Below are 14,896 nucleotides of genomic sequence, written 5' to 3'. Positions count from 1 at the left end.
GGATCAAATAACAAACTCAGCAAGACCGACGGCTTCTCAGTTACAGTGGGTGACAATATTGTCACAAGGAAAGATGAAATTACATACCTATGTAGGGTCCATCCTAGAGGCAAATCTTTCCTGTGACAAAATGGCATCCAAGGTAATAAAAAAAGTCAACCAACGAACTAGATTCTTGTACCGGATCTCCTCTCTGATAAACAAGAATACCCTGAAGAATCTGGCAGGAGCACTCATTCAAGGGTACTATGAATATGCTTGCACCTCATGGTACCAAAGCACCTCAAAGGCGCTAAAAACAAGATTACAAACATCACAAAACAAAACAAACTGGTCAGACTACTACTACCTTACTCCTAGAACCCACCTCACCCCTGCCCACTTTGACTACCTAGGATGGCTTAGAGTAGACGACAGAGTACAGCAACTTGCAATGGGCCTGGTCTACAAGATACACTATATGACTAAGGTACCCATGTACATGTCAAAATACTTCCCAAAGGTCAGTGAATACCACGACCACAACACCAGAGGAAGCTCAACAAATCATGTTAAACCCAGATTCGGCTCAAACAAGGGACTAAACACGTTTCGCAATTATGCCACATCAATGTGGAACGCCCTACCAAAGCTGTAAAGGAATGTGAATCCCTATCCACATTCAAAACCGCTCTAAAAGAGCACCTACGGGAGGCTGCAATTCGAAACTGGCCACGGTAAATGTCCAAACCCCCCCACCCCCTCCTAATAGACAGTCTCCTCCCTTCCGTATACATATATTTTCTCCCCACCGTATGTATATTTCTCTCCCACCCACCCACCCCCTCCTAATGTACAGTCTCCTCCCCACCGTATGTATATATTCTCTCCCCACCGTATGTATATTTCTCTCCCACCCACCCACCCCCTCCTAATGTACAGTCTCCCCCCCATTATGTATATACTCTCTGTCAGGATCTATGGGTAACAGTACTGTATATTTGCATATGGGTTGGGCACCGAAAACCGGTTCTAATAGGAACCGGTTCCTAACTTCCGGTTCTGGCGGTTCTTTCCAGCGTTATTGGCCGCCATACGTTGAGTGCCAGACCTCGCTGTACAGCGTTATTGAGATCAATATTTAATTTTTTCGCCATGGTATTCATAATTCATATATACACCCGCGACGCTGCAGCTGGACCCTATAGGTGACGGCAACGACGGCTCAATACCGCCGCCTGGTGGATGGTCGGGCGAGTTACACTCGCCTACAGGATGTGGCCGATGTGCGTCGATGAAAATCATCCGACCGTCACATATCGTTGCGGGACTCCCAACAGACATTATGTACATAATGGATCCCTTTCTAAACGTAATAATCAATATGATTTCGGCGTTTATTGCGACATACAAACCGGAAATGGACCTAGGCGATCGGCGTCGTGTACTTGGGATATTTCACCGCCAGTTTCATTGACCCACGGTAAGAGGAATATAACTTTATTTTCAACCCGATTATGAGTTTCCTTGTGAGCAAACCGATCTGATCAATATATCACCCAACCTACATAAAGCATTTACTGATGATCGGGGAATTATAAACGACCCCCCCCCCCCCTTTCCTTCACGCATGATGAAGCATAACATATACCGATCATATACATTTGAATTTTTTAATATAGCGTGTATAGGGAAGAAACGCCAATCGATAATCTATATATGCGTTTAGGCCTATAACTCACGTTCTAGGAATTACTGCAGAAACCGATAAAAACATACTTATATTCTAGAAGGTATTTTTGTATGAATGTATGAATGAAAAAGTATAACGTTCAAACATCCTGAACGATAGATAATCGATGTTGAATGGGCCATAGTAATGTCAATATAGCAAAAAAAAATTAAAAGTTATAGCCCTGCAAAGGCTTACAGTGCTGGCAGAAAGGGGCATTAGATGGGCATAATGTGTTAATTTCGATTATTTAAAAAAATTCTAAAAAATAAAATAAAAATATTAACTTTGTTAATTAATACCCTAGTTACAGTACAGCAACCAAATTAAACTGTATCAAGTCAACTGACAATGTGAATAGTATGAAAAAAAATTAAGATAAAAAAAATATAAATAAAATCTCCTGCGAAAAATATTAAATCTCCTGCGAACACACACACACACACACACACACACACACACACACACACACACACACACACACACACTTCCCCTTTCTTCCCCCTTCTTGCTGTATAAGAAAGAATTAAAAACGCATTGCAAGGAGAACAGAGGTTATTTGTTGAGTTTGTGTATACAAAACCCTTGCAATAAATGTGTCTTAAATTACGAGGTGCAATAAATGTGTCTTACATTACGAGGTACGAGGACGTACCCAACCTTACTGCTCTGTCTAATTGCCTGCCTTGCTCTAACCTCTGTTCTCCCTGTGCCCAGGACCATCGCTGCTGACCTATACGCTGTCTCTCGACACACCGCCCGCCCGGACGCGTGTACCTGTTCTCTACTCCGCTTCCGCCAGGAAAAGGTGGCCATCAGCGGGGACATTAAAGGAATGTTCCTGCAGGTGAGATTAGTAGAGGCGGACAAGCCCCTGTTACGGTTCCTATGGAGAGAGAAGCCAGGAGATGAGCACCCAGCCATCTACCAATGGGAAGTCCTCCCCTTCGGAACGACGTGCAGCCCCTGCTGTGCGACATTTGCACTACAGAAACATGTAGCAGAGGACCCAGCAGCGGACGAAGAGGTCCGACACAGCGTAAAGAACAGCTTCTACGTAGACAACTGTCTACAAAGCCTTTCAACCCAGGAAGAAGCCGAGGCTCTCCTGATTAAACTCTGCGCCTCATTGATCAAAGGCGGCTTTGATCTCAGGCAGTGGGCCAGCAGCGATCCGCAAGTACTGCGCAGTCTCTCCTCCGAGGACAAGGCAGCCAGCAGCGAGACCTGGATGGCTACAATCACGGGAGAAGCCCAGGAGATGACCCTGGGATTGGTGTGGCGATTCAAAACAGATTCGCTTCACTACAGACACAAGCCCCTGACTACGGAGCAGGGAAGGCCGGCGGCGGCGCCGACCACCAGACGGAGTGTGTACACAACACTCGCCCGACAATATGACCCGCTAGGATGTATTCTACCGTACACCACCAAAAATGATTGTACGAGCATTGTGAGACAAGGACCAGGGCTGGGACGACCCCATTCCCGCACACCTTGCATCCACCTGGAGAGAGTGGGAGATGGAGCTCCACTCACTCCCAGGCGTTAATATGCGCCGAAGCTACTTCCCACCCACGGTGAGGCCAGAGACATGTAAAATGGACTTACACGTCTTCAGTGACGCCTCAGAGGTCGCATACGGATCAGTAGCCTACTTGCGGGCCCAAGACCAAGGGGGAGAGATCTACACAGCATTTGTCCTCGCCCGCTCGAGAATAGCCCCACGCAAGCAACAATCTATCCCACGTCTAGAGCTCTGCGCAGCCCTAGCCGGAGCGCACCTAGCCACGCTCATCCAACGTGAGCTCACCATACCGGTGTCTAGAACAATCCTGTGGTCAGATTCCACGACGGTACTCGCCTGGATCAAATCGGACTCATGCAAGTACAAAGTCTTCGTGGGAGTCAGAGTCACCGAGATTCAAGACTTAACCGAAGAGTTAACCGGAGAAACAGAGTGGCGCTACGTTGATACAAAACAGAACCCAGCTGACGTCATCACCCGGGGGATGCCCCTGGATGACCTCACCCGTCGCAATGTCTACAGTGACGGCCCCGCATTCCTAAGACTCCCGGAAGGACAGTGGCCCATGCCTATCCCGAGGGAAGCAAGTCCAGAGGAGGTGGAAATTAAGAAGTCTGTGTTCTGTGGATTGAGCACCGTAGCCTCCACCGACCCTAACATAAACGATTGCACGTCCATAGAGAGTGCACAACAAAGAACATTCCTGCGGTACCACCCGGAGTGCAAGTCCCCCGCTGATATGTCAGCGGCTAACTACGAGGAAGCAGAATTGCTTCTACTGCAGCGAGCCCAGAGAGACTCATTCCCCGATGAATTGGCCTGTCTACAGGGAGGAAAGCCCGTCCCATCCGACAGCAGATTAATTCACCTGGCCCCCGAGAGCGACGCTCACACCCTCATCAGAGTGGGTGGTCTGCGTGTACCGGCAGAGAAAGTTGCGCGTCACGTGCCTGTCGGGGCCAATCAGGCCTACCCCGGAAGTAACTTACTGTTGCGGATAAGCTATACGCCGCCCGGACGTCCCTGCTTCCCTGCTTCAAGCAAGCGCTCCTGCTCGCCCAAGCCGCACATTCCTGTACATTCTAACCATAACCCTGTCTGCCTGGTACCTAAGGAATAAACAAACCTAAAACGCTCCATTCTCTCTCTCCCAGTGTGTTCTGCTATTGGGCTCAGCTACCGCTGCCGTAACACTAGGTAATACCAATGCAATTCATTACGAAAAGTGGTGGCTCCCCTGGTAGTAGTCTAATAAAAATTTAATAAATTATAATAATAATAATAATAATAATAATAATAATAATAATAATAATAATAATAATAATAATAATAATAATAATAATAATAATAATAATAATAATAATAATAATAATAATAATAATAATAATAATAATAATAATAATAATAATAATAATAATAATAATAATAATAATAATAATAATAATAATAATAATAATAATAATAATAATAATAATAATAATAATAATAATAATAATAATAATAATAATAATAATAATAATAATAATAATAATAATAATAATAATAATAATAATAATAATAATAATAATAATAATAATAATAATAATAATAATAATAATAATAATAATAATAATAATAATAATAATAATAATAATAATAATAATAATAATAATAATAATAATAATAATAATAATAATAATAATAATAATAATAATAATAATAATAATAATAATAATAATAATAATAATAATAATAATAATAATAATAATAATAATAATAATAATAATAATAATAATAATAATAATAATAATAATAATAATAATAATAATAGTAGTAGTAATAATAACTAGTGGCTAGGACCGTGGAGATAATTACCGGCCAGCAACAATTTGAATTAGACTCAAGTAGGAGACATTATTACCCCAGACGTCGGAAACATGGAACATTATGCAGCCAGAGGAAATGTACGCACATCCAAAACCATTCCACAGGTGCAGGATACAAAAATATTTAAGTTGCATCAAAGAAGGCTTAATCGCGATTAATTGTGATTCAATTCACCATGGGAGCATGATATACAGTGTGCGGATATCCTTCTTTGATTCAACATAAACATGGAACATTAGCCATAATCTCTTTTCCATACATCTGGGCTCCACTCACGGTACCTGTCTCTACTTCCACCTGGATCTCAAAAGGTCTCCCGTAAAGGGCTGTGCATCTGGTGCCGTCTGTTGACGTGTTGCCACTGTAGCACTTCACCGGGCCAAACTCTCCCACTGGCTCCTGGATGCTTATAGGTTTTTGAGCGGAGACGTGCCAGTCACTGGTGGTGCACTCCACGCTGACCATGAAGACACCAGGGTGGCTGTACTTGTGTGTCACACTGCTGTTCACCCTGGGAGAGAGGTGATGGTGAAAAAACAATGATTATATACAACCATTGAGTGGATATGACTTACTTAGATCTTGTGACATCTTTTTAGTCTACTTTAATTCAGCCCCAGATAATATTCATAAATATTAACAACAGGTAAAACGTGTATTAATCCTCTGAGATCCTCTTGTTATCTGACTATGGGTGGATTTGTCCCAACCCCCCCCCCCCCCCCCCCATCTCTCTGAGTGCTTGTCTCGTAGTGCTGACCAAGGTGATGGATGTCTCCGGGTCTTGGCCAAGATTGCAGTGACTGCTCTACGTGCACCACCGAGGCCATGGATCAGCTCCTTACCGTCTTCTGTCCGTGGTCTGTCAACATGGTTTGTGGTCTGTCAACGTGGTTTCATTGCTGGGTTAAGTACTTCTATTCTATTCACATAATATGCTTACTTCATATATCTATTCTATTCACATATATGCTTACCACTTGTATCCATTGCTATGTCCGCCCACTACAATCACGCAAGCTGTCTAACGCCTGTCCCGTCTCCCTGTCTCCCTGTGAGTTGCTGTCCCGGAGTGTTGACCGGAGTGTCGACGTCCCATGATGAAGACCGGGATGATTCAACCCTCTCTGCATGCCCTCCTGTCTCCCTGTCTCTGGCTGTCTCGTAGTGATGACCGGAGTGCTGGACGTCCCGCAATGATGTCGGGGAGGTTGCGACCCTCTCTGCACCGCCCCCTATCTCCCTGTATCCGGCTGTCTCGGAGCAATGACCGGAGTGTTGAACGTCCCGTGATTAAGACGGGGAGGACGCAATCCTCTTTGCGCCGCTCCTGTGCCTCAAATAGATCCGCTATCAGCTCTATCTTTAATCTTTCAAAATGTTCAGTTGCTATCGCTATCAGCTCTATCTTTAATTTTTCAAAATGTTCTGTTGCTATTGCATGCACTCATCTGTGTTTCACTACACACATGAGTGCATGTGCATGCTTACCAACTGTCAGTCTGCAACACTACTATCACCGACATCTAAGAAGGGAGATCCCCCCCTTGAATGGCCCTTCTAAGGTTTCTCTCCTCCACACTGCCTGTAGTGCATTTTTTCCTATTGTTAGGTTTTAGTGAGTTTTTCCTTACCTTCGTGTGGGGTATGTCTGGGAGTGTTTGCATTCATTCATTTATTTTGCATTTATTTTAAATTTGTTGGACCTTATGGTGTTCTTGTTTTGCTCTTGACTTATTGTTATGTTTCTTCTTGACTTGTTTAAAGAAGACGTGTTCGGCCCATGGGGACATTAACATGTGTTGTCGGGCCTTACAAATAAATTTGATTTGATTTGATTTCCCATTTGGTATTCCTTTAACATGACAATATTTATTCATGCCTTAGTTAAGTGTTTGTTCGGCATTAATTCATGCATTTGTTGATATTAATGTATACAACCTTATTATATACTGTATATACAAAAATATATATATATTTTGTAAGGTAGGCTACTGCTCACTCTTCTGGGCTGAATTGGTCAATGTTGTGACCATCTCCAGCACTCAGACTGCAGGTGAGGTTGCCTTGATATGGATGGAGGAGCCACTTCACAGTGATGGTGACGTTCTCGAAGACAGCAGCCAGTTTATTCATTATTAGGTGGAGTCCTGAGAGAGAGAGAGAGAGAGAGAGAGAGAGAGAGAGAGAGAGAGAGAGAGAGAGAGAAACAGATGTATGGGTGAGACAATGATATAAAGAACAATTTCTTGAAGAAACCTTGATTTCAGCATTTCTCCGGGAATCATTGCTATTTCAATGCTTTTGTCACTATAAAATGATGTGTACCTTGATACAACAACAAAAAGGAAATTGATTGAAATCTTTGCTGAAGCCTCCGCTGATATTATAGGTCAACTGAGGAAGCTGAGGAAGCTGAGGAAGTTTGACTCATGCAGAGAAGCTCATAGTTGCTATTTGAAACAGATGCATTGGTGAAAGCAGGAGAGTGTGTAAATGTGCATCTGACCATCTTTGCAGTGGTACTCCACAGACAGGTAGCTGCCCTGCCCCGGGCACGGTTCACCGAACGAGGCGACATCTGCTACAGACTGGCATGCCTGGAGTCCATGGCAGTGACCTGGCAGGACACAAACAATTTGGACGTGTATCGTGATGTTTATAATTAGCTCAGGCAACACACAATTCTAGACTCTACTGTAGTGATATGAGTTTTGGTGATATATAAAGCTTGAATCAATCTTTCATAATAATAATTTTCACTATTGAAGTAGTACCAACATTCGAAATGAGAGGTACATTTACAGTACCATTACTATCTATTAAACTATTATATTAATAATACATTTATTTTATATAGCGCCTTACATAAGGTATCTCAAAGCACTTTACAGACATTGCATTACAGTACATGGACAAACACAGTACGCCTACATGGACAAACACAGTACATGGACAAACACAGTACATGGACTTTCACAATGACAACATGGTGGGGATACTACAGAGAAAGGGAGACAGCTTAGAGAAAAGACAGAGAGAACATTTATAAATAAATAAGAAGAAGAAGAACATTATATTAATACTAATATATAGGTGTGTGTACAGATGTGAAATAGTAAGTGATGCAGTGGTTGGAGGGTCAGGAGTGAGGGTATGCAAGGTTGAACGAAAGGTTATCCTATAACCTAGTTATATGAATACTGGCTGAGTGTCTCGCTTGTCGCCATTATGAGATAACTCTTATATCCTAGCATTTAATGTGCTCACGAAACAAACAAATGCACTCACATGCACGTGACCAGGCCACACCCCTGCGTCCCACTATATGACGCCGGACATGGTCACACTCCACCTTCCTCAGAAAGATTTCCATACACGGAAAAACCATCCAAGGGACCTCAGGGCGCTAAGAGCGAGACGCTCAGCCAGTATTCATATAACTAGGTTATAGGATAACCTTTCGCTATATTATCATACTGGCAATCGCGTCTCGCTCTTCGCCATTATGAGATATGGGGCAGAGCAGACGCGTGGCCCGACAATTGTACCCCCTGAGGGCCCGTAAGCCCCAGCCAGGGAGGAGGGGAGTCCCGTCCACCCGCCCACCCGCCCGTCCTAACGAAGGGGGAGAGGCAGTCAACTCCACCAAAGTGCGAAAAAAAGGGGGAACCAGACACCCCTGAAAACGCACAGCACAGGCGGGACCACGTGTGACACAGCACCCCGTGGCGGCGTGGCACACACCCACACACCCCTGCTAGCCCACCAAATGGTGGCACGCAGGAGAGGTCCCAGACCTCAGAACCGCCTGGGAGACAGAACCACCAGTCATGTCCATAAGGTAAAACTTAACGAAGGGACCTGGGGAGGACCAGGAGGCCACAGCACAGATGTCCTCCACCGAGGCCCCCCCTAACAGGGCAGCAGCCCGAGGGGGGACCTGTCCAGCCAACGTGTGTGACAGACAACCAATGTGACAGGTGCTGCTTGGACAGCGCCTCACCCGCGCAAGGGCCACGTAACAAACAAACAGTTGAACGGAAGCCCTGAGATCCATAGTCCGACTGATGTAAACCCCCAGTGCACGGACAGGAAACGACAGGTGAAGGCCCGCCTCCAACTCACTAGCGTGAGGAGGCGGACGAACGCCTGAACCACAATATCCCTGGAGCGAAAAAAGCTCCGGATATTCTTTGGCACGAAAACTGGATTAGGCCTCAGAGTCGCACCGCTATCGGCCGAATAGACAGGCACTTAGGCCGCACCGAGAGAGCACACAGCTCACCCACGCGCTTAACGGAGGTGATGGCCAAAAGGAACGCGGTCTTAAGACAGCCGATCCAATGGCGCCTGCTCAAGAGGCTCAACCGGGGCCTCCGACAACCGGCCCAGGACCAGTTGGAGGTCCCACTCGGAGACAGAGAACGTTCCACAGGCTTGAGACGCAGAGCGCCAAGCAGGAACGTTTCACGAGAGGGTGGCTGAACAATGTTCTGCCCCCACACTCGACCATACGCCACTTCCCAGCATAAGCCGCGGTAGTGGACGGAGCGCGCGCGTTCCGGATAGCGTCAACCACAGAAGAGTCAAGACACATCCCCACCAAATTCACACTTTCAGCAGCCAAGCCTAAAGGCTGCCCCCGGCGCGACCAGGATCAAGTCCCGCGCTCCCGACGTACCCGCCCCAACAGCTGAGCTATCAGGTGTATGGGGGGGAATGCGTACAGAATCCCGGGTGGCCACGGAATCAGTCCCAGACCTGTCCGACTATGTCTGGACATAGTCCCCACTTGTCAGGGTGAGGACCGCCCCGCGACATCACATCTGCACCCACATTCTCACTGCCAGGGATGTGGAAAACCCTCAGGCTGCGCAGATGGAGAACGCCCATAGCCCGACCGCCGCCCGGTGCAGACGGGGGGAGCGCACTCCTCCCTGTCTGACAATATACAACGCTGATGTCGTGTTGTCCGTCCTGATCAAAACATGCTTGCCCACCACAAGGTGGCTGAGCCGTTTGAGGACCAGAAGGACTGCCTTCAATTCCAACACATTGAATGTAGCGCAGACCGGGCAGCATGGTCTTGCCAGCTTCCCCCTACTGCGTTGGCCCGACACGTCCCCCCCCATCCCATGAGGGAGGCGTCAGTGAAGACCGTGACGTGTGACAGCCTGCTGCCCACAGGGACTCCGCTGGTGAGGGCACCAGGCCCTCCCCAGAGGACGAGGTCCCCCAGTACTGACATGGGAACCTTCAGCCGCTTCCACATGTCTCTCACCGGGTCCATTTCCATACTTGAAAAAACCACCTCTGTATCCTCCTCATGAAGAGGAGGCCAAGAGGGACCACAGCAGCAGGCGCATCACGGACAGCGCCGTAACCGTCCTAGGACGGAACCTCCCGAGCGCGCCGAGAACCACCCACTCGCCTCCGCTCTGAGTGGGATGCCCATATAGACCTTGAACTTAGAAATAAGCCCAAGTACTCCACCCGTTGATTGGGTAGAGGAGCACTCCACTTCCAGTCTACAGCAAAACCCAGGCTGGTGAGGAATTCCACCACCTGCCTGGTATGAGACCTGGCGACCTTCCCTGACCGGCCGAGGACCAGAACGTCGTCCAGGGTAGAATAAAATTCGTAACCCCCGACGATGCAGAGGCCCAAGCGCGGTCTCCACGCACTTGGTGAAGATGCGGGGAGCCAGAGAGTAGCCGAACGGCAGCCTCTGGTACCCGTACGCTAAGCCCTGCAAAGGAAGCGTATGTATGCCCTAGGATTGAAGATCGGGATGCGAATACGCATCCTACAGGTCTATGGAGGTGAACCAGTACCCCACCTGACAGAGCCTAACAGGTGGGAGACGGTCAACATTCTGAACCTTCCATGGGACAGGTCCAGTATGGGTCTGACACCCCCCCCCCCCCCCCGATTTCTCGGGCACCAGAGAATACCGGGAGGAAACGCCGCTCACCGCGTCCTCTCATGAGACCACGACGACGGCCTGCTTCGCTAACAGAGATTGGATCTCGTCGGCCAGAGCTGTCACTGCTGTGGACCCTGACAAAAAAGGGTCTGTACCAAACCCAAAAACAGAGGGTGGGGTTGTGCAAAACTGCAACACAAGCCCCCGCCTCAACGTTCTCCCCATCCACCTCGACATATGGCACTGCTGTAACCATACGTGATGATAATCCCAAAGCGCACCCGCCGCCAACTGGCGCTGGTCCGCCAGGAACTGTAGATAGGAGGCCCGGTCCCACCCGCTGTGCGTTGCCAACCCTGGACTCGCCAACCGCGCGAGCAGGGCGTCTCGCGGAGCCGGGATATCGCACCCTGACACTACCAACGAGGCAATCGCACCCAAGGGGGGACCCAGACAGAAAGGGCCGGTCTGATACGGGGAGAGCGGCCATCACACTTGGTGACATAAGCTCCCCCACTGAACATCTTCCCGGCATGGACTGCTGAGGATAGCCTGCTCTGCAGCTGGACATGCAAGGCGTGTGGTCCCCACACTGCCCGATAGGGTGGGTTCCTACACACCGTAGCCCTGCAGTGATATTATTACCACCCAAACCACGCGTGCCTGACTGACCACCGCCGGTTTTCCGGTCGGAGGAGGCACTAACGTGATACCCGGCCTGGCGAGGGCGGGGCTGGGGGAACTCACGCTGCGACTTCCTGGGCCTCGATTTCCCCTGCTGACAACCTTTTCCGTCGACAGACACAACACCAGGCTCACCAAACACAGACGCAGAACGTGTGGCGTGGGAGCCGCTTGACAGCACAGCATTCTCACAGGCAGACCCAGGCCTAGCTAGCAACCGGGTGTCAGCCCCTGTCCCCATGAGAAGCGAAACGTGGGGCCGCTTGCGCTTCACTGAAGGCATGCGGCCCGCAGCCAAAGGGAACAAATCAGAGCCCGTATCCCGCTGGTGTTGGGGGGGGAGTGACCGGAGAGCGTGCTAGACACAGCTAGACGGCGACGGTTTTTTAGTGCGTGCTCATCTAATGTAGCCGATCCCTCGGCCGCCAAGGCTGTCGGCCTTGTGATCACCTGTTGTCTTTGTGCCCAGGGTACCTCAGGCGGGGGAAACATGGCCGCTGGTCTGGCTGCGCGGTGTGAGGCGGTGTGGGGCCTAGGTCAAATACCGCCCACGCTCCTGCGGAAAGACCAAAAAGTCCCTCTGCGGAGAGGGGAGCCCTGAGGAGGGGAAGCCTTCTCTCCTCCTCAAGGGGAGACTGCTCCAACCAAATATGTCTGTGAACAAGCGTTGACAGCATCCTAGCCCTCCCTGCGGTTATAGCTGGTTAGGTCAAAATCTGAATAACCTCAAAACCTCGCGCAATGTTTTGACGTCGGCTGGCCCTAAGGCCGACACCATTTTTGACAGAAAAAACAGCAAATTGAACAATGTTGCCAGTCGCTGCTAATTCTATACCGCAGCGGTATAGGCTTACCAGCCCACCAGCCACCTGCCGGGCCGACTCGCCTCATGACGACCATGTTTTCCCAAATATCCTGCCCCTCGCGCCAGTACATCACTCGATTGTCTCACGGGACAACGAGCAGTATTACTCATGCTAGTATCAATGCCTGATAGCGCAGGCCTTACCTGTGCACGACTTAGCTCGACTGCTAACTGTCGCGCGACGTCCCTCAGTCCGCTGTCACGAGACGAGGAAAACCCAGGACAGGCCCGTTGCGCTGTTTAGGATGTGCCGAGAAGATTCCAGGGGCTGGTGAACTTCTGGCGAATACGCAACATTGTGTAAATTCTCCCTGCGTTTCATAACAGCTAGTTCACGGAGTGCACTGCTACTTCCGTGTTGGAAACAAAAAGAGGAAGGTGGAGTGTGACCATGTCCGGCGTCCTATAGTGGGACGCAGGGGCGTGGCCTGGTCACGTGCATGTGAGTGCATTTGTTTGTTTGGTGAGCAGTTATCTCATAATGGCGAAGAGCGAGACGCGATTGCCAATATGATAATTTTTGGGGTTTTGAGGTGGGACTTAAATGTTTCTACGGATGGGGCTTCTTTGATGTGTGATGGGAGTTGATTCCAGAGTCGGGGAGCAGAGGAGGAGAATGATTTGTTTTCTGTGGACTTAAGGCGGTAGTGTGGTGTGCTCAGGAGGGCTAAGTTGGATGAGCGGGAGGGAGTGTAGTGTTGATGAAGGAGGTTGTAGATGTAAGCAGGTTAAATACATAGTAAAGTTATTATTCTGGTAGAATCTGTAATGTCGTCAAACAGTGACCTCTAGGCAAAAGTGCCCTGCTTGCTGTTGCACTTTGTTTCCATTTTTTGTTTTGGTCTGATGTGTAGGTTGTAGTTGAATGGTGATGGGAGAGAATTGAGTGGGGATCGGGGATGGGCTGCTATTGCTGGCCACACCTCAAACTCTGCCAACACTAAATTACTAAATGAGAGGTCTAGAGGAATTCACAGTATAATAAGTTACTGGATAACTATTCATGTTATAGCTATATACACATTATAGTATACCATATTATAAACAACACTGTATATAGTATAGCTATATATAGTAATAACTAGCTATATATAACTACTATATAGTTTCAAATAATTGTCATTAGCAAATTAAGAGCAATTTTTGTTTTAATTTTTGTTTAATTGAAAGTGAATAATTGACCTGAACCCTGGTTACTAGATCTGTGTATTTTCAACAAAGTAAACAATGGTCAACTCAAAATAACACTTTCGCGGCCACTGGGATGAGTCTAATTAATCTCAAGAGGACCAGGATATGTAAACAGACGTGGGGCTGTTTGTAGAGCTAAATCTATACTTTATAGTATTGCTATCTGTCCATTCTCATTGTGAATTGAGACCATAAACCGTCCCTTCAAAATGGCTTAAAGAAGAGAAAAAATGCATCAATACGTTCTCATTTTATTGCGCCGTGAATATAAGCATTATACCGGATTTGGTCTAGTATATTTCCTGGAAGCCGAGATAATGGGCTAATAGCTAATAACGTTAAATCCAATGGCATTTCGGTTATAGATATGCTCCAGTTAAAACTCAAACTGCATATGATCGGCACAATCCTCATGCATGTATGCATGAAAGGGGGGGGGGGGCAGGGGGCGTCTTTTCTGATTATTGATTATGATTACCAATAACCGCGTTAGCCTCATTAGCCTCATAGGCCGAACGCCTGGATGGCTATCAAAACAAGGCCCGATCGGGATGTACTTTACGTGAAAAAGATCTTACGGTGGTCCGGTGGGATCCCCCCGAGCATTTCCCCGTTATCGATCGCCATCTGGTAGATCGATATGTCCATTGGCTGATGATAAATCCCCTTATTGCATGGTGAAATCTGCGATGCAAAACGTAATCCAAGCTACAGGCTGCAGATCCAGAATCGAGCTAACATAAAACTCCATTGAAAGTAAAAAAAAAAATAGTCCACCGTTCGGCCACAGGGAACACTGCATTATCGCGATAGCGCCCCTAAGAGGATCTGGCCGGTATTGCACCTTCTCGAATTCAAAGAATAGGGTATATCTGCAGTGCCGCTCTGCGACCTTGAATAGGTTATTAAAATGGAATAAAAGCAATAACAACTTGCCACGGATTTATCCGTACTTCTTTCCACAACGGGTGGAATCGAAACACGGATATATACGTTGTTCATCCCCATTGTAACTTATCCATCTTTCAAGTCAAGAGTTTTATCTTTCATACTACTCATGATTTATCATAGGAACAACAACAATAACCATGCATGCATACTGACAATAACAATAACTCTGAC

General features: G+C 47.4%; 1 protein-coding gene across 1 annotated transcript in view; it reads right to left on the bottom strand.

Annotated features, from left to right (window-relative positions):
* Positions 1 to 14,896, bottom strand: part of LOC311246894 (polycystin-1-like protein 2) — a gene marked incomplete at its 5' end in the record, with an annotated part of 86,235 nt that overhangs the window by 69,329 nt on the left and 2,010 nt on the right. The window contains 3 exons of the mRNA XM_084337135.1: positions 5,387 to 5,616; positions 7,108 to 7,255; positions 7,615 to 7,725. Of these exons, the coding sequence (XP_084193261.1) occupies positions 5,387 to 5,616; positions 7,108 to 7,255; positions 7,615 to 7,725 (489 nt within the window). The remainder of the gene's footprint in view (positions 1 to 5,386; positions 5,617 to 7,107; positions 7,256 to 7,614; positions 7,726 to 14,896) is intronic.

This window comes from Notolepis coatsorum, assembly GCF_963971535.1.
Source record: "Notolepis coatsorum genome assembly, chromosome: 20".
Lineage (NCBI taxonomy): Eukaryota > Metazoa > Chordata > Actinopteri > Aulopiformes > Paralepididae > Notolepis > Notolepis coatsorum.
The sequence above is the reverse complement of the archived record's forward strand: the minus strand, read 5'-3'. Positions and strand labels throughout refer to the sequence as shown.